The 21,379-nt window shown below is 43.3% G+C and overlaps 1 protein-coding gene across 2 annotated transcripts in view; it reads right to left on the bottom strand.

Annotated features, from left to right (window-relative positions):
- Positions 1-21,379, bottom strand: part of cux2b (cut-like homeobox 2b) — a 105,819-nt gene that overhangs the window by 22,923 nt on the left and 61,517 nt on the right. For both annotated transcript variants that reach the window (XM_070546368.1, XM_070546369.1), the window contains exon 4: positions 16,902-16,980. In XM_070546368.1, coding sequence (XP_070402469.1) covers positions 16,902-16,980 — 79 coding nt within the window. The remainder of the gene's footprint in view (positions 1-16,901; positions 16,981-21,379) is intronic.

Below are 21,379 nucleotides of genomic sequence, written 5' to 3'. Positions count from 1 at the left end.
TTATGAATAATCTCTAGCTTATCAAACAATACAGCCAAACTGATTTTACAACCCAGACATCACAAGACCTCTCAGGCTCTTACGAGGTTCTGCTAAAAACATCTCGCTTACATTCCACCATTTCATTCATTGCCTGTTATTCTGTACAACCATCATTTCATTCATATGTTGTCACGTATAATCATTAGTTATCCATAATGTTTATAAAAGGCCAAACATCCCATTTGTTTTAGTGCACCCATAGTTACAATTATTAGTAATAAACAGCCACCATTAGGGCAGAGTGGTGACATGTCGTCCTCAGCAGACTGTGACGTGTTAAAGTCTTATCCAGCTAACTTGACCCAGATCCTGTTACCGTTGCTGAACAGACTCACATTCATATACAAACACTCCAACCACCGGATCCAGGGATCCTGATGCTTTTCCTTTCTTGTCCTTTTCTACAAAAACAGAATCACGTTGTAAAGTAAAATGTTCACAATAACACAATTAACACAACATTTGGACACCTCTGCATTACTGTTTTATGTCAAAGCTCTGGCCTAGGATCATGTCCTGTAGGGAGATGATGGAGTCGCTTTGGTCAAATCTGAAGCCTGTGACTGTGATCTTGTGCGATCTGTGACGAGAGTGTGCGAATGACTCCCGAGACCCAGCTGCCAGCTAAAAATCTGTAAAAGCCACACCTTCCTGTCTACCTTTTGTGATCGGCGTCGTGATATCAAACCGAAGACGCAGCCAAGAATGAAGTTTTATGACTGGACTGAAAAATTAGATCCTAACTTTTTAGAGTTTGCTGGACTGATGCAGAGTTTCATCACTTTGTCTGAGCAGTGGCGAGGATCCCACCTTGCTCCTGCAGCTGCCTCCTTTCTGGTCACCGTGCAGATCCCTGTGTGCTACTGCACATCTGTGGGCGGCTCAGAGGCCGGACAGCTCAGCAGACTGTGGGTGGCACCGTGGAGGACGCTGCACAGGTCCAGGTGGGGTGGAGGTGGACCAGCCAAGACAAGCAGGTGTGCCGGGCGGTCCGTCTCGGCCCTGTCAGCGATACACCATCATTACGCAGTGTGGGCGCAGTAGGGTGCACCATTATGTCTCCCTGGGCCCTGTGTAATTACGCTCCGACATAATTAACCCAGCAAGCCCATTAGCCAAGCGCTGGCTGGCTGAAGAGAGAGAAAATAACACTATAATTATTTGTTGTGCGCATGTTAATGAGGCCAGCTGTGTTCCCATCGTACAACACGAACAAATGAATTTACAAGGCTGTGCTCCAAGGTTGTTTTTTTTTCATTTCATTGAAAACACACTTGTTTTTTTCTTTTTTCTCCTCTGAGTGGACTTCAAGGTCCACAAACAAGCTGTGCTGCTGCTGCAACAAACAGTAACGCTGCTGTAATGCTGTTGTCAAGGACCAGAACCGGGTTGACGGAGCACTTTTCCTCTCACCTTCACAGACCATGTAAAGGGAGATGAAATGTGTAAAAAACGCTGCCTCTCATCTTCAGCCTGTCAAGGAACAATTTTGATGAAAAGAAACACAAACTGCTTGCCACAAATTCAGAAAAAAGGCTGTTTTATTCCTTTTTTTTGTTTTGTTTGTGGCATATTTTAAACCATCGAGCATTTGATATTCAGATGGCAAACCGAAGACTCGCTTTGCCTTGATGTTGTGGAAGGAAGGAGAAAAGACTCGTATGTAAAGACGGGTGGAATGAAAAAGAGCGATTGTGGGAAGCGGGGTGGCTTTGGAGCAGGAACAAAACAAAGCTGAAAGAGAAACTTTCTAACCTGCCTTCTTTCATTGCTGCTCCGTGTTTTTCTTTGACAGACTGAAGGACGAAGACGGAACGACATCAATACGGCGACAGACAGGAGCTCGGCAGCATTTAAAATTAACACGAGATGCTGCGGTGCAAACAGAGGCGCCGGTGACATTCAATCCAAACTTTACTAGAAACGATCCAGGAGGCAAAGAACAACTCTCTATTAAACACAGATCATCATAAATAACCATCATTATATACATTTTGTCTTTTTTATTTCTGTATCTTATCAGCTCTCAGGAACACACATTCCTTCACTAACACACACACACACACACACACACACACAGCTGCTGACTTCTAAGAGCACATCTCTCCTGGTCCCTCTGGGGTCTCCTTCTCCACAGGGATGAGTCGGAGAGGCCTGGCTCTTTTATGAACATAATGCATTATTAAGCACCTCAAACATCTCCTGGGCCTTTGTTTATTACTGCTCTTATTAATCACTCGTGCATAATCCCGTCCTGCCCAGAGAGCTTTCATTTTCCCTCAGCTTTTATACGCCCTCATTTTTCAGCAGACGGACACAAATGCACGAAGCACTTCCCCTCCACTCTGGTCCTGACTGAAGGTACTCAGCTGCACAGTTACAATAAAGCCGGCTCACTGCCCCGCAGGCCTCTCGTTCTGGTGCGTGTGTTTGTATGTGGCGCGGCTGAGGAAGGACAATGATTCTTCGTGCATCTGAATGAATGAATCACTGAGGTCAGTGCCTTCTCCTCAGAAAATCCCGGCAGCCGAGGGACGCGTCTGCAGTGAATGTGTACTTATAAGCATCTCAGAACAAACCACAGTATGTCTTTGTGTGGGAGAAGACACTTGTACTGGTGTCCCCTCTGTAGTACTGGTGGTCACCACTAGCAAGCACTGTTGTCATAGCATTACCTCTAACACACTCTTCAGACACGCCGTAGGCCTCACACACACACACACACACACACTTAGAGGGTGTATTTAGATCAGAATCTTCACAAAGTCTCAGTGAGTTTTCTGCTCAGATAAAAGGAGATGCGTTCTAAAGGAGAAGGGGAGCAGGGCGGATCCTGGGGGATGAGTGTGTGTACGCTGAGAGGAGGCGAGGAAGAGCAAACACCTGGAGTGTCAGTCTCAGGGCTACGCCCCTGGCGACAGTGCCTTACTGCTCTCACAGAGGCGGCAACAAACGCAGACGTTCAAACGACGCCCGCACACACACACACGCACGCTCCAGGAGAGGTGAACAGAATGAGTCGGGGGGAGGAGGAGAGGAAGAAAGAGGCTGGGAAAGTTCGGAGCATCTCTGGGAAAATAGATGAAGATCTGGGCAGAAGCTGCCACTGTTTTTTAGCGTTCAGTGATCAGGACGCGTTTCTAGGCTCTGATCAAAACCGCGCGGAGGTGATATAAACATTGTTAGGGAAACACTGTTAACAGGCCTCTTTCAAGTGCCAGACTGGGTAGGAGTTACAGCGCACAGCATGGGGAAATGTCACCGGCATATCAAAACAGAGCACGCTAACGAAACACTCCAGTGGATTGACATGTTGGCTTAGGGGCCTCATGAAAGCAGAGAAAAATGACTTCAATCACTTGCATCAAAAAGTTCTTCCTGCTCCGAGTTCAGTGTTGCATTCTACTTTTATAGCAGATTCACATGAACCTGCTCAACTCTCTCATGTGTCAACAGCTTGATTATTTGTTTTCAAATGGCAGGAAGAGAAAGTGGATAACTGATATGTGACAGGATGTTAACCACATCCAGATACAACAGGTCACACACTCTGAGCTGCTACCGAGCGTGCACCACCTCCTCCTCCTCCTCCTCCTGAGCTTGTTGGTCTCTGGCATTCATTAACTCTGCTGTTGGCCTGCTCTGATTGGACCAGTGGCACTGTGAGCATGCACACACACATCCAGGGAGAGGCACTTTCAAATGAAATAATGGGAGGGGGAAAACGCCTTGCCATGAATAGTAATAACTGCATTAAGATTAACGAGCATGGCGTGTAAAGAATAATTGCATCTGTCAAAAGATTAAAAATACATGAGCTGCAGCGTTTGTTGGGTGGGGGGTGGGAACACACACTGTTGTGTTTGAGGGGGAGAGAGAAATGGAGTGGGGCCAATGCCAAATGACCGTTCTCTGGTGCTCCCGGTCTCATCTATTCTAACAGGAGGTGGGCAGGAAGTGTGTGTGTGTGTGTGTGTGTGTGTGTGTGTGTGTGTGTGTGTGTGTGTGTGTGTGTGTGTGTGTGTGTGTGTGTGTGGAGGGGGTGGGGGTGGGGTGACCTTGGACACCAGCAGCAAGATGTACAGTGACAAACACACACATACTACTGTAGACCATAATCACAGATGGTACATGGGCCTGGACCACTCAAAGTGCTGGTGTGTGTGTGTGTGTGTGTGTGTGTGTGTGTGTGTGTGTGTGTGTGTGTGTGTGTGTGTGTGTGTGTGTGTGTGTGTGTGTGTGTGTGTGTGTGTGTGTGTGTGTGTGTGTGTGTGTGTGTGTGTGCCTGACGTGACAAGTCAGAAACTTTTTACTACATCTTGATATTTGGGGTGTTTGCTGTCAAGTCTGTGTTTCCCACAAAACATCTTACATGTAGTTTAATGTGTGTTTCTTCTAAATAAGAACAAACAGTGTGTCAGTATTGTTAGTATTCATGCTTGATGTGAGCACCAAGTGCTGCCAGGTGTGCTCCAGTCGCAGGTGTAGGACTGGTGTGACTGACAGCTGCTGGACAACTGGACATGCTGCAGAGTCACCAACACCATCATGCTGGTTGACCTTTCACAACTCCTGCTGGAGGAATGGGATGTCATTCCCCAGTAACATGTGACCAGACTGGAGACCAGCATGAGGAGGAGGAGCTTGTTGCTGTGCATGGCTCGTCCACACTCTACCGAGGCCTTCTGATAGTTTACCACCATGTAGAACTGACCAGTTTGTTGTTTTTTATTAACCACTGTGGTAAACTTACATCTCTTTCTTTTCCATTCTCATACTCAGCCATTCAGACAGTCACCTCTGCTACATCCATGAAGTTTCTGATATGTTATTGGCTCATTAACTATTTGTGTTAACAAGCAATGGAACAAATAGCCAGTGCATGTAAAAGAGGTTGAAGGTAGAACACGAATGCCAAAGCGACATCTAGTGTGTGGAGGTTGTAACTGCAACAACAGAAACAGGTTTACAGCCATCAGGATATCAGGTTCACTGCCGACAAGTGAAATGTTTTATTTGGGTCCATCTGTTGTAGGCTTCACCTGAACTCACTCTGGTTTTAGATCTTTTATGGTTGCTCTTCTTCTCAGAAAGATAATGACATCTTCTGGGAGAAGCAGCTGCTGGACTTGCAGAATCAGGCACGTTCCACAGAGCCAGCCTCGCCGTGCCAAGCGGACTGTTTACCATTTTAGGCAATTTGCAAAGGTACCCTCTGTTGACTGGTAGACAAAAACATAAACCCAGTGTCTTGCCTGTCAAAATAAATCCTTGATTATTTTTAATAAAAATATAGTTTTTAAAGGAAATCCTGTACCTTCATTCTGCACCTCTAAATGCCCCGTGGAGGTCGTTGGTGGAGGTATTATTTTAAAAATATATATCTTTTTATTAAACTGTTCCATGTTCACGCTTTAACAAATACTGTTGTTATACCACAGCACCATGAAATAGAAATGTGTCTGTAAAATGCAGTCGGATGGTGAATATTTTCAGCCTGGCCTGCCAGACTCATCCTCTGTTTAGTTCTGCAGAGAGAGTCTGGTTCCTCACAGGCACACATGAGGGGCGGGACTAGCCAGCTCAAAAATAACCAATCAGAAAAAAGACAGAAATGCCAACTGTACCGTGGCACGCTGTAGTCGTTTTAGCTGTAGTCAAAAATGGCGTCTGGCAACGGTACACACATCTTTTAAGTTTTTTTTAGAAGAAAGGCTTTTAGCACTTCTACTTGTGGTTTTAAAGACATTCAAGTCATTTAGAACAGAGACTCCGCTTCAGTCGCCATGTTTGTGACAAACTCAGCATTACGGTGTGTGACGTACGCTACTCAGCGCTGATTGGCTCGGTTAGAAATCTCACAGGGGGGGGTTATTTGAACAGGAGAGTCCCAGAGCTTCTCTCTGTGCAGAATTAAACAGAGGAGGAGTCTGGCAGGCCAGGCTACAATATTATGTGTTTCAGGTGAAAACTCACATCTGTCCCCATTTGCTCAATATTGTATTAAGCTTTTTGATAATGAAATCAAAATAATCTTTAAAGTTACATTTCTGAACAGTCACTCTTTACTCTGATGCTGACAAGAAAACCTCAGGTGAGTGTCTTTGTTGATCTTATTAACCCCCCCCCCCCCCCCCCCCCCAAAAGGTCATGTCTTTTAGGTCTTCCAGGCCCCAGCTAGTTTCTAAGCCACAGGTGTTGCTTTTGATCTGCTTAAGTTAAGGTTTTTCTTGAACGTTTCAAACTCGCTCTGTGGTTCTTCAGCCATAACCTTTAGCAGCTTCAATTCAATTCAATTCAATTTTATTTATGTAGCGCCAAATAACGACAAGTCGTCTCAAGGCACTTCACATAATAAACATTCCAATTCAGGTCAGCTCATTAAGCCAATCCGAAAAAAATGTTTCCTATATAAGGAACCCAGCAGTCCAGCTTCACATTGGACAGCACTCTGTAGCCCTCTGCCGACCAGAAACCGCACTTGTGTGTGCAGTATTGTAGCACAAAAGGTGTACTACCAATTCTGCCTTTCCGGGGATCCCCACCTCTTTCTCATTCATTTTCTCTTTCCCTTTCCTTGCATTTTTATTTTTTTATTTTTCTAATTTTCATTTTAACCCTCATATAAATGAGCAGCTAGATGCAACACTCAGATTAGATGAACTTATACATGCAATTAAGAACATGCACAATTTCTCTCAAAGCTAAAAAAGCCTTCGATCACGTGGAGTAGAACTTCCTCTTTGTGGTATTGCAAAAAAACAAATCAGTTTGTTATGAATCACCCCAGGTCAGTGTGTGCATGAAAGGTGTTTCCTCCAACTATTTAACATTGTCACATGGCACAAGGTAAGGTCGTCGATTGTCCCCTTTACTTTTTGCTATCGTCACTGAAGTCCCTTCCTCCTTTCAGTGGTGTTTTCTGATCAGGCCTTGAAGTAAAAATGTTTCTTGTATGCAGGCGACCTACTATTGTAAGTTTCTCATCCCGTCGTCTGTGCTGCCGATAACATCTTTGCTAAATACAAGATTAATTTTTAAATTAATTATTACAATTTAATAATTGTAACCCTTAGGTCTTACAATTATACAGTCTCACAGTACTTTCAAGCTTAGCTGTTATGGATTCGGACACTTAAGAATCAATGTAACTCGTACCTTAACCTCTTTATATACTTCCAACATCTCGCCTCTGATCACCCAGCTCAAATCTGACTTCCAAAGGTGGAATTCACCACTTCTGTCTTTAATTGGCTGAATCAATACTGTTAAGATGAATGTCCATCCCCGATTGCTATTTTTGTTTCAATGCCTCCCGGTATTTCTGCCCAAAGCTTTTTTCTAACAATTAGATCTGCTGGTTTTGTCGGTTTTGTGGGGAAGGAAACATCCCAGGGTGAGGAAATGATTATTTTGCAGACTGAAATTTGATGGTGGTCTTGCCTTGCCTAACTTTTTATTCTACTCGTGGTTCGCCATATTCCTAAATAAACATACTGGCTAGATTCCTGCGAGCTGCAGTGGTGTTGGCTGGAGCGATTGTTGTGTACTTTCACTTCTTCAGAAGCACTGATATCTTCTTCACTATCACTCAATCTATCTTACTTCACAACTAATCCAGTGATACGAGTTAGTCTTAAGATTTGGTCACAATACAGGAACCATTTTAGATATTCTTCTGTATCTATACACATGAGCATCACATTAAATAATTAATTCACCCCTGGTATTACTAATGGTACATTTGCCCAGTAGAGACAACATGGCATTACCAAATTTGAGGACCTCTATAAGAATGATGGGTTTTTTTTTGGACCTCTCTTCTAAAGCGAGCCTTTTTCCAACCACTCAGTTTTGTTACTCTCAGTTTTGACACTGCGCCTTAACTCTCTTTCCGTCATATCCCTCTCTTCTGAGCAATCAACCATGGGAGTTATCCCTCAAATCCAACCAAAAATCTGTTATATCTCAGATCTATAAACAACGTGGATGTACATTCAGTGGTTGAAGTTAGGAGAGCTGGAGAGCAAGAGTTAGGGGTAGTTATTTCAGATCAATGATGGGAAAGTGTTCAACGTCCATTATAGCATGTCTTGTACTAGATTACAACTTATTCAGTTCAAGGTTTTAGGGTTCATGACTCGAAATTACTCAAAAACACTCAAAATCTCGTTTGTCAAAAATGTACTCACAAGTGGTAGATCAATGTGAATTGTGTCAATCAACTCCATGTGACCTATATCACATGTTTTATGCATGCCCTAGACTTTATGGCTTCTGGAACCAGTATTCAGCAGTCCTATATAAGGCTCTTGGCATCCCGGTCTGGCTAAATCCCTTCCTGACTATATTTGGGCTTCCGGTTGATAACACCCTGACCAACCCCACTCATTCCAAAGTGTTATCCTTTAGCTAGGCGCTGTATTTTGTTAATGTGGAAATCTTCAATTTCTTTTTGGCTTCAACCTGTTTTACATTTTTTTAAGTTGGAGAAGGTGGGCCTCATGGTAAGGAGAGCTTCTGGAAAGTTTGACCATATATGGGGCCCTTTTGTGAGTCACTGTGGATCATTAGTGGTGATACCACCCAATTGATGTGGTCACCCCCCCCCCCCTTTTTGTCTCCCCCTTCTGTGTGTGTGTGTGTGTGTGTGTGTGTGTGTGTGTGTGTGTGTGTGTGTGTGTGTGTGTGTGTGTGTGTGTGTGTGTGTGTGTGTGTGTGTGTGTGTGTGTGTGTGTGTCCTCCGCACATGCCCTAGCTCAGGGGTCGGCAATCCGCGGGTCTGGAGCCGCATGCGGCTCTTCCATCCATCTGATGCGGCTCTCTGTGCTTGTAAAATAATGAATGGACATTTAAATAAAATGCTTTATATTTTACTGCATTAATTTGACATCTGTATGCCAATTCTAAATGTAAAGATTGTCTGCGTAAACCTGAACAGGCCCAACCCGGTCTACTGTGAGACCGGGTTGACGCGTCACGCTTGTGCGTAATCATATAGGCGCTTTCTGAGCTGAAGACGATGTGAGATTCTGGGACTCTCCTCAGACGCCACATTGGAGACAGGAACAAGCACAATTCAGCCAAAGTTTCATCATCAGGGAACATTTTCTAAGTGACAAGTATTTCTGAGAGACCGGGTTTGGAAAACTCTCGCTTCAGTGGAAGGAATCTTCCCGCATGCACTCTGGTTCTGCGACGCACTCCAAGCCCCTCTCCACATCTTCAGCTCGCTGTGCACCTTATGTACGCGCTGACAGTGAGTTGTGCTGAGCGGTGTCCAGCTCAGATGTTCAGATGGGAATCTTTTCTTGAGTGATTTAGCTACATCTGCGATGTGCGAAACGAATAAAATGTCAGTTCGTCTGCATGCGTCGGGGTAATTCTTTCTATTCTTTCTCCGTCAAAATAAACAGTCAAATACGGGAACTATCCGGTCAACACAAGCCCTGCTTTTAACTGTTCTGTTTTCTTGTGAAAATTGTTGCAAAGAGATAAAATTTAACTTGATTACCACCAGAGCCAGGCGCACTGCGCCGTTATTTCCGTCACTGTAAATGAGGGAAAAACAAAATGATCGGATCCTTTTCTGACCTTCCCCACCTACAAAGTTTAATTACAACAATCAAACGTGACAGAGCCTGGATTTGTATTCTGAACAGTCTAAACATGTTTTAAAAAGAAACGTATGACAAAAGTGGCACCTGCTCAGTAAAACCACCAACAGGGTGAAAAATATCAAAATATTGTCGGCAGAGACGAGCTACAACTTCTGGATCCACTTTATATAAATCTTTTTATTGATTATCTTCTTATGAAAGATAACTTTGACGTACACGAGCGACCGGTACCGGCTGCTGTCACCTGTTGTGAGCAGCGCTCTGCTGTCTGAGGGTAGGCCCCGCCCACAACGCCGCGGCTGCTGCGGTGTTTTCTTTACTGTGGGAAACGGGTAATAATGGCTCTTTGATGGGAACAGGTTGCCGACCCCTGGTTTAGGGTGACATCTGAGACAGACAGACAGACAGACAGACAGACAGACAGACAGACAGACAGACAGACAGACAGACAGACAGACAGACAGACAGACAGACAGACAGACAGACAGACAGACAGACAGACAGACAGACAGACAGACAGATAGATAGATAGATAGATAGATAGATAGATAGATAGATAGATAGATAGATAGATAGATAGATAGATAGATAGATAGATAGATAGATAGATAGATAGATAGATAGATAGATAGATAGATAGATAGATAGATATACTGTAGATATATATAGGTATAGCCATGCCCTGATGTGGGGGCTGGGGGTGTGTCAACATGGTCGGGACATAGAAGGGGGTGCGCGGCTAAATAAGTTTGGGAACCACTGCCCTAACCCATTGTAGCTCAATGAAGAGAAATCTGTAGTTGTTTGATTTTCGAAGCTCTAAACGGACACTCTCCAGGGTGAATGAGAGAATGTCTTACCACCAAAAAGGGTTCTTGAAGTCATGTGATCAGGCCTGCTGGTGGTGCATCACATAAGGCTGAAAAACTAAGCCTTTATAAGTGCGGTCCCCAGACCCTGGACCTATCTTCCTCTAAGATTAAACATTATTTATTTATCCTTTCTTTTTTAAACCAGGAAGGCCCAACTGATCTTCTGCAGAAAGTCTGTGGAAATCTGTGGTGTTTTCTTTTTAAAACTGCCCAAAAATAACTTTTCAAATGTTCTTTTGGTAAATGTTTGGCTTTATTGTTCTCTCTTTAGTTCCTTTTTTAAAGTGACTTTATATTTGTCTTAGAATGTAGTACATAAATAAATATTAAATCAAATCAAATAAAACTGCTTTTGATTTTGAAAATATGATGTTACAAAAAAACAATTTTTTTTAGTTATTATTAAACCACTGGAACACATTATACAATAAAAGTGACAATTTAAAGGTGAAGTATGTAAGAATATAGTGAAAATTTTACAGTGAGAAAATCACCTCATCACATCAGACGTGAAAGTCCGGCAATGCACTGCAAAGCGAACAAAGAGCGCTTGTCGTATGGTCTCGTTCACATCAGCTGCAAAGTGCTGCAAAAGCACAGCAAAGGCTCGCATCATTGCAGCGATCGTTTCGGCATGTGCTCTATTTTTTTTTCGCAAGCCGTGTCAATTCTGGCAGAAAGTCAAACCAAAACAGAAGAGGTAGGCGGGTACATTTAACAAAACAAAGACATTTTTCTAAATAAAATACCCCGATTGATCAATGTGATCATTTTGTGTATCTAGACAGACTAGAGAGATGAAAGTGAACAAAGAAACAAACACACACTACTGCAAAGAAACATAGGATTTCCATTATTTTAAATGCAGTTTTTAAAGCAAAAGGTGGATTTAATAAATGTGAATACAAATAAATATGTTTAATTCAAAGGTAAATATACAACAGCATTGTACACTACCATACATTTACTTGACCATCTACAAAGGAACTGGTCTACAAAACAGCAGCAGAATCAGCACAGTTTCTGATATCAACAAGCAGGGCAAACTGGTTACACACACACACACACACACAAACACACACACACACACACACACACACACACAGCAAGGGCACAGGGGGTGGGGGGTTGGAAAACAGTAGGCATGAGCAGAATCATCAAAAATTCTCGCCTGATGTGAACAGAGGTGCAGCGGGCAGCACGCAAAACTCGTGAGCGATCTGCTTTGCAGTTGATTTGACTTTTATGACTTTATTTTTTATGACTTTACTTTTTCTATAATAAAATATATTTCATATCCAGATGGCTGCTGGATTGTCAGTTTATCTCCTTTCAAAACAAAGGAAGGAGGGACGTAACTACTGTTTAACATCAGTGAGTGTGGGGGTGGTCATGTCTCCTGCGAGCTAACGCTGCAGTGCCGACATTTGTAATTTGGCGATGGCCGACAAAAAGCTCCAGAGTTGTTCAAAGTGGTTGCAGTAACCAAATTTTACCACAGGATGTCATTTTTGTGGAGTTTTTTAAAATTGCAAACAAGGGAAGCAGAAGATAGATATAAAAAAAATATAAAAATTAATTGGTAACAATAATTAGGAAGCAAAAAAAAGATTATTATGGTAATCTATTGAATCAGAATAAAAATAACACAAAAGCTACTTGGGGAATATGAAACAGTGTGACTAATAGAGAGAAAACAAAATCCAGTATTCCAAATCCCTTTGTCAAGGACAAAAAATATATTTATGATGATAAAGAAATCACTGATGAGTTTAATGATTTTTTGTAAATGTAGGTAGGAGTTTGATGGAGAACAAACCAATAATAGAAGATAAATTGACCACAATGATTAGTACTGTCAATAGTATTGTCCTTGACAAAGTAGATAAAGAAGAAATACGAAACATTGTCAAAAACTGTGGAAACAAACGATCAACCGATTATCAGGACCTGGACATGATAACTGTTAAAACCATCATAGAATCTGTCATTCAAACATTCACTTACATTTGTAATCTATCACTTTCTACAGGAAGTTTTCCTGACACAATGAAAACAATGAAAGTCATTCCTTTGTACAAGAGTGGTGATAAACATAGTTTCAATGATTACAGGCCGGTGTCACTGCTTCCACAGTTTTCTAAAATATTGGAAAAAGTATTTGTATCAAGGTTGGATAAATTCATCGAAAAAATAATATTTTAAACAATGAACAATATGGGTCTAGAAATAAACATTCCACAGCAATGGCAATAATGGAATTAACGGATAAAATATCAACAGCAATTGACAATAAAAATGACTTTGTTAGTGTTTTCATTGATTTGAAAAAAGCTTTTAACGTCATTGATCACTCAAGGTTACTTTGAAAAGTAAGTCAGTATGGAATAAGAGGTGTGGCTCATCAATGGGTTAAAATTTATTTAGAAAAAAGGAAACAGTTTGTTCAGATAAAGGACCATAAATCAAAACTATGTGAAATTAATTATGGAGTGCAACAAGGGTCGGTCCTCAGACCAAAACTGTTCATTTTGTTTATTAACGACTTGGTAAATGTATCTAAGACACTCGGTACCATTCTATTTGCAGATGATACAACACTGTTTTACTCAGGATCAAATATTGAGGAGGTGGCTAAAGTGATAAATGATGAACTGATTAAAATTAAAAACTGGTTTGATATAAATAGATTGACACCGAATCTTAATAAAACAAAGTTTATACTGTTTAATGATAAAAATAACAGTGATGTGTCTTGGAAATAGATGGGATTGCAATTCAAAGAGTATAAGAAACTAAATTTCTTGGAGTTCTTATTGATGAAGACTTGACATGGAAATCCCATATTAGTTACAAAAAAGGTAAAATTGCCAAATCCTTAGGAGTATTACGTAGAGTCAAGTTTTACTGACTAATTCTGGTTTGTTGGCATTGTACAATTCACTGATGGTTCCATACTTGACTTATTGTGTAGAAATCTGGGGAGCAACATACAAAAACTACACACAACCCTTATTTATTTTACAGAAAAGAGCTCTGAGAATCATCAATTATATTGGCTATCGAGATCCATCGAACCCATTGTTTATTAAATATAAATTACTGAAATTTCATGATTTAAAAGACTGGAAAATCTTACAAACCGTGTATAAAGCCAATTTAGGTACTCAGCCAACAAACATTCAGGGGATATTTGAAAAGAGAACTAGTAATTACATGCTGAAAGAAACTGATGCGTTTACAAAACCTAGATTTAGAACTAAAATTAAGGAATGGCATATATATCTGTAAATGTTGTTAAATTATGGAATAAGCTTAAAAGGGAAATTTAAAAAACTCTGTCATTTAATATATTCAAAAAATGTACCAAATTGAGTGTACTAAATAATTATGAAAATGTAAATTAAATCAACGATCAGGATCGCACTGGAATTTAGAACAGGACAAAGTTTAAAATGAATCCGTATGTGTCTGACAAATGGAAATTGTATACAGGGTGTGCAGAATTATTAGGCAAGTTGTATTTTTGAGCAATAATTTTATTATTGAACAACAACCATGTTCTCAATGAACCCAAACAACTCATTAATATCAAAGCTGAATGTTTTTGGAAGTAGTTTTTAGTTTGTTTTTAGTTTTAGCTATTTTAGGGGGATATCTGTGTGTGCAGGTGACTATTACTGTGCATAATTATTAGGCAACTTAACAAAAAACAAATATATACATATTTCAATTATTTATTTTTACCAGTGAAACCAACATAACATCTCCACATTCCCAAATATACATTTCTGACATTCAAAAACAATACAAAAACAAATCAGTGACCAATATAGCCACCTTTCTTTGCAAGGACACTCAAAAGCCTGCCATCCATGGATTCTATCAGTGTTTTGATCTGTTCACCATCAACATTGCGTGCAGCAGCAACCACAGCCTCCCAGACACTGTTCAGAGAGGTGTACTGTTTTCCCTCCTTGTAAATCTCACATTTGATGATGGACCACAGGTTCTCAATGGGGTCCAGATCAGGTGAACAAGGAGGCCATGTCATTAGTTTTTCTTCTTTTATACCCTTTCGTGCCAGCCACGCTGTGGAGTACTTGGACGCGTGTGATGGAGCATTGTCCTGCATGAAAATCACGTTTTTCTTGAAGGATGCAGACTTCTTCCTGTACCACTGCTTGAAGAAGGTGTCTTCCAGAAACTGGCAGTAGGACTGGGAGTTGAGCTTGACTCCATCCTCAACCCGAAAAGCCCCACAAGCTCATCTTTGATGATACCAGCCCAAACCAGTACTCCACCTCCACCTTGCTGGCGTCTGAGTCGGACTGGAGCTCTCTGCCCTTTACCAATCCAGCCACGGGCCCATCAGGACTCACTCTCATTTCATCAGTCCATAAAACCTTAGAAAAATCAGTCTTGAGATATTTCTTGGCCCAGTCTTGACGTTTCAGCTTGTGTGTCTTGTTCAGTGGTGGTCGTCTTTCAGCCTTTCTTACCTTGGCCATGTCTCTGAGTATGGCACACCTTGTGCTTTTGGGCACTCCAGTGATGTTGCAGCTCTGAAATATGGCCTAACTGGTGGCAAGTGGCATCTTGGCAGCTGCACGCTTGACTTTTCTCAGTTCATGGGCAGTTATTTTGCGCCTTGGTTTGTCCACACGCTTCTTGCAACCCTGTTGACTATTTTGAATGAAACGCTTGATTGTTCGATGATCACGCTTCAGAAGCTTTGCAATTTTAAGACCGCTGCATCCCTCTGCAAGATATCTCACTATTTTTGACTTTTCTGAACCTGTCAAGTCCTTCTTTTGACCCATTTTGCCAAAGGAAAGGAAGTTGCCTAATAATTATGCACACCTGATATAGGGTGTTGATGTCATTAGACCACACCCCTTCTCATTACAAAGATGCACATAACCTAATATGCTTAGTTGGTAGTAGGCTTTCGAGCCTACACAGCTTGGAGTAAGACAACATGCATGAAGAGGATGATGTGGACAAAATACTCATTTGCCTAATAATTCTGCACTTCCTGTATAAACTGATTATTTCTTCTGGAAAAAGGGGGCAGAAAGTATAAGATGTTTTTCTTCATTCTGCTCCTTTTCGTTCAAATTAGATTTTTTTGTTACGTATTTCTTATTGTTTATATGTTTTATTTGTTTTTATTTTGAATGAAATAAAAAAATAAAATAAAATAAATTTTTACTTCTTTTCTGCATAATGTACCTTTAATAGCTGCTAACTGAGTTTAAGTTTACATAAGTATCAGTGTGTCAGAATAAAATGTTCAGCATCTTCTAAACAAATGATTTGTTTCATACAAGTAGAAGCTGAACCAGGAGGACAAGCACCTTTTGTTTAACAAAGAACTGAAGCAGCTCCATATAAAAGGGTTTGAATTACAGTAGAATGTAAAAGGTGGAAGTTAGAAGAACCAGACGAGCACGCCAGGCGTTCTTATCAAGGAAATAACTTCATTCAAAGTGTGTGTGTTTGTGTGTGTGTGTGTGTGTGTGTGTGTGTGTGTGTGTGTGTGTGTGTGTGTGTGTGTGTGTGTGTGTGTTTGTTTGTGTGTGTGTGTGTGTGTGTGTGTGTTTGTGTGTGTGTGTGTGTGTGTGTGTGTGGGTGGTGGTGCAATATCAAGCAGGGGACTTCAAGGAAAAAGTGAGACCTTTAAAAGTCAGTTGCCGGCGCCGCCGCTGCATTTCACTGACGCAGGCTTTTATCTTGTATTCATTGAATCTGTAAACAGCATTCTCTACTCCTGCCACAAGTGTTCCTCTGATCCAGACTGAGACTGGGCTGCGTTTTGCTGCCATCTCCTGCAACACAGAGCAATACGCTCCATGTGCCCTGGAACAGAAAACATATTTAAAAAATAACAACTGAACTAACATAAACACGTCTTTCCTTCACCCTAACTAGCCGCTGTTGCCCCCGTCCCCTCATCAGGCCTGCGCTCCGTACAAAGCCAGACTTGTGTTGGGATTTTAATTGGCCCTCTACAATCAACAGCAGAGCTTCTTACGGACACGTTCGCTTCTCAGCCAGGCTACACTCCAAGATCAACGCTGGGTTCTGAAGTGGCCTCATGCAGAGTTTTGGAAACCACTCAGAGAGCGCAGACGTTGAAAAACAGATAAGAGCCAAAGGGTATAGGGTTTTATGTCTCTTATATCCATGCAGGTTTGAGTGTGAGGCTTCACACAGCCGTGAGATGTCTGGTGAGGGAGCCGGTCCACTCACAGAGGTGAGACCGATCTTCAACGGGAGGAGAGATAATTGTATAAGTGATGCTAGTGAGAGGTGTGGGGTTGTTAGGGAAGATGCACATCTCTGGTCTCGGTGGGAGACTCACCCGGGGCCTCGATAAGCTGTTTGTAGATTCCCAGGAACGCAGACTCTGCCTCCTTACTGCGCTTATTCAGAGCAACCACCTGCAGGGAAGAAGACACCATTAAAGTAAACATGGACCCTGGTATGGACTAGGGTTTGGGTTAAATCAACACTTAGCTGGAGAGAAGCTACAAAAGGCACGTTACCCATAATCGTTTAGGTTAGGGCATCAGAAACAGCCGTGTAAAGATGATCAGGTTTAACCCAACAACTGAATGTGTGACAAACTCCCAATAAAAAGAATATTCTAACCAAATAAATCATTTAACATCAACAAGAGCAGGAGTCACCCTCAGATCATCCTGGCAGGACACGAGCAGCAGAGCTAAACAACAGATCCTCCTGTAACGGCAACATCCTGCTATCATAACTGCCCGGAATAAACTTTTAACTTGTTTCAACGCATGACCAAATAAAAACGTTGTGTTTCTGCTGCAGCTTCAACAATAGAAGCAGGGACACCAAGCGAAGGCTCAAACAATGTCCCCGTTTAAGTGTCAAGCAGCTGCTGCGTGTTGCAAGGTGACATTTGGCCTGTTAATGGTAGGTGCTGCATGGTGTGTTCGAGGACACTCGTCAGTGGCCTCCATCACCGGCAGCATTCAGTACCTGCTGTCCCCGACTCCACGGGTGATGCAAACCAATTAACGATTCATTAGGAGGGACAAAGAAGGCGCATTAGCCACCACCTGGCCCCATGGAGAGGGCACCTGCACTAGTGGGTATGTGGGCTGCCCTGCTCCTAGCTCCTGCTAACACCTCAGGCCTGCTTTAGTTTTGTTTTCTGCTTTATAGCAATGGAATCAGATCATCCTCCATGTAGGGCCCACCCCGCCCCGAGGTCAGACCGATTTAAATTATTGTCATTTCCTGTCACTGATTACAGTCCGATTGGCTCAACGAAGCCCACGACAGCAGCAAGCCCGAGTCTAGCTGCTCCTCACCTGCAGAGCCGCACTTGAAAAATGTTCATGTTGCAAAAGGCAGAAAACCCTTATGAGAACGGTGGCGGTGAGTTGGGCTGTTTAGTGGGGTTATAAATAAGGTGAGTGGAAAACAGCGAGAGACAGAGAGCCTTTGATTTACTGGAAATGGCTGCTGAGTTCCCCGGGGAGGCATAACGACAGCATCATGTTTAAAGAAATATCATAAAGATCAAGCAAATCTCCCCCATCACTCCCACTCGGAGCAGCTCAGAGGAGTTCATGGAAAATGGAAAGGGCTGGAGCCCAATCAATACCCATGCAATAGTCTGCAGCTCTCAGCCTGCTCCCTGATACACGGAGCTGCTGTTTCTCTCAGCTCTACCCCCAACTAACCCTCCACACGTTACCCTCTCATCTTACCAGGGCGTGTGTGTCGGTGTGGGTTCACAAACGGCCAAAATGTGCGAAACACGGTTCGTGGAACCATGGTCAAGTTATGAGATCATCTACAAATGCTGCTTGACTGTAGCCCAGCCCACACACACACACACACACACACACACACACACACACACACACACACAAACACACTTTGTGACAAGACAAAGTAACTCCAGTCTGTTTACACCTGAACTTCATGTCGGTCTAGCTGGGTGGCTGAACCCAGACCTGTTCATCAGCTTCTCTCTGCCAGTCTGCTGCTGCTCTGACTTCCTCTAAGGCACAAATCAAATGAGGCCTCGGTTGCACAAGTACACAAAAATAAATACAACACTGAAGATGCTTCACAGGCAGCAGCTAGCTCTTCATCTTGCAGATTTGCACAGGATCTCTGGGCCCTCCATCATCCTTTAACGAGAGAACACGGAGATTACTTCCACAATCACACCATTAACCTGCCTACAGACGCCAGCAGAGACATCAATCACCGCCTGCCTGATACCTTCTCACGTTGGGACCCACTCTACCCCGCCAGCTCACTCTTACCTTTGTCAAAACATGCTAAAGGTGTCATGACTAACGTGAGCTGAACAGAGTTGCGTTAAGGATCCACCAGACGGCATTTCTGAGCCAAACTCTCATACCTGTAGATGACAGCAGGTAGAGCCGCTGGATAGAGCTGCGGCTAAAGGCGCGACCAGAACCCTCCGTCCTCTTTGGAGGAGAAACGCGGTCCTGGTCCTAGCGCTGGATCACAGCACGTTCTTTGTTTTTCACCTGTTTTGTGATCAAATATACAGCTACCGAGGGAATGTGGTTGGCCGCGGGATGGTTTCACAAACAAGAGTGAAGCCTGGGGCAGAGCAGCAAGAGAGAGACAAAGGAAACCTGTTAGCGCCCCTCCATAACTCTTCACACAGGAACAGAGTGGGCAGAGCACAGCCTCTGGGACACGGCTGCTGGGAAATACTCACTGATAAGCCTCAGAGAATACTCCCGGTACCCGCTAGTGTGTGTGTGTGTGTGTGTGTGTGTGTGTGTGTGTGTGTGTGTGTGTGTGTGTGTGTGTGTGTGTGTGTGTGTGTGTGTGTGTGTGTGTATGTGTGGGTGTGTGTGTGTGTGTGTGTGTGTGTGTGTGTGTGTGTGTGTGTGTGTGTGTGTGTGTGTGTGTGTGTGTGTGTGTGTGTGTGTGTGTGTGTGTGTGTGTGTGTGTGTCTAGCATGTGTTGAGCAGCGGGAAACAAATGAAGGAAGAGAGAAGAACAAATCTAAAGAGAAGGGGGAGCCGAGTCGAGGGCTGCGGAGCGACATGCAGAGAGAGACAGAGAGACAACAGAAAAGAGAGGCTCCCATGAAGAACGCAATTAGCAATTATGCAGTCATCAATTACAATTATCACAACTGGTGATTATGCAATTATCACTCTAAATCATCGTTTTCCCCCTCTGCCTTACCAGTTTGGCACCCCCTGTGATTTGGCTGTTTGAGGATGGGCTGTGATGATGCAGGTGATTAGAGTGTGCGACAATGATGGGGGTGTTAGGTGGGTGTTGAGGTAGATCTTGCAATGTGTGTGTGTTTGCATGTGTGTGTGTAAATGAATGCAGAAATGCTGGAAGCGTGCGGGTGCACACGGTCCTCTGCGTGTGTTTGTATGGATGCGCTGCTTCCATCTCAAGGTGAACGGGGCTGGTGCAGTGCACGGTTTGGAGACAGCAAACGTATAGTTCCCCTGTCCCTGAGGCCTCTAAATTACCTGTCATCTTTTCCATGATGCAAAGGTCAGTGCACAATCATAGGGAGTCCATCCTACTGCGCTGCTCACCGAGCAGCGGTCCAGCCCACAGGCTGACGGGGTGTCACAACAACCTCGCTGCTGCTCCATGCTTATTAGAACAAAACAGTAGGAAAGACCACCAGCAGCACTTGTCGCCAGACCTTCTAGGAGGACTTGCTGGCTACATGACAAATGCTCAGCCCTTGCAGTCAGAATAAGAGTTGAGAAAATGAGACGCCTATGCTCATCATTCTACTTTTACGTCACGTTAAAATAAACATTTCCAGCATCTCTGTCGAAAAAAAAAGAATCAAAAGTGTAATTTCCTCATTCAGAAGCGGGAAAAAGATCATACATTTGCTCTGCCACCCAGCACTTTTCCAGCTGCCACTGCTGCCAACATTTAATTTATTTATTTTTTCTGTGAGTATAGGTTCACAGGAGGGGCGGGAGCAGCGAGATGAGGTGGTGAGGAGTGACTGATGAGTGGGTGGGGGAGAGGGGCTGAGGTACACACTATTGCAATACAGACAGGATGGTGAGAGACCTGCATACACACACACACACACACACACACACACACACACACACACACAGATATACATTATATACACACTTGAACCTGGAGGCGTGCACGCACACACAGCAAACCATTCTCAGGCACATGTACTCTGCGCTCAGCGCGTGTTTGAGGGCAGATTTAATCATGGTGACACCCGTCTCAGAGCGGCGGTGGCAGCACGGCGGTGGTTGTGGCCGTCTCTGGATGCCCGGTGAGATGAGCAGTCAGAGCATTGACACATATCTCGTCGCAGCGTCAATTCTAATCAGTGGTGCCTGTCAGTCAAAGCGCTGGGCTCACAACAGCCTGACGCCGCAGCCGCTCAGTCTCTGAAGAGCTGCCGTCTCAGCCAAATAAACGACCAAAGCTGACCACACCGACACTCTTTTGATCCAGTTATTTGCTGCTCACATGACAGCATGCTGCAGCGACGGCGTGACAAATTAAACGTGGAAAACTGGAGTCATGGCCGCCCTCGTGGGAGAGGCTTGCCTGTGTTTGAACGGTAAAACGAAGAGAATTGGGACTCACCCCACAATGGGGAGGTTTTATCAAATCCATGGATGTAATTTGTGTGTGTGTGTGAGGGGGGGGGGGGGGATGGGGGGGACAGGGGGGACATGTCCCCCCCACTTTTTCCAAAGTCAAGTTTGACCCCTGCACCTTATACCATCCAAAAACAATATTACGCTATATTAAATTGACACTGGTTGAGCTCTAGGACCAAGCGGAAAA

The sequence above is a fragment of the Nothobranchius furzeri genome, chromosome 17, assembly GCF_043380555.1.
Source record: "Nothobranchius furzeri strain GRZ-AD chromosome 17, NfurGRZ-RIMD1, whole genome shotgun sequence".
NCBI classification, from domain to species: Eukaryota; Metazoa; Chordata; class Actinopteri; order Cyprinodontiformes; family Nothobranchiidae; genus Nothobranchius; species Nothobranchius furzeri.
The sequence above is the reverse complement of the archived record's forward strand: the minus strand, read 5'-3'. Positions and strand labels throughout refer to the sequence as shown.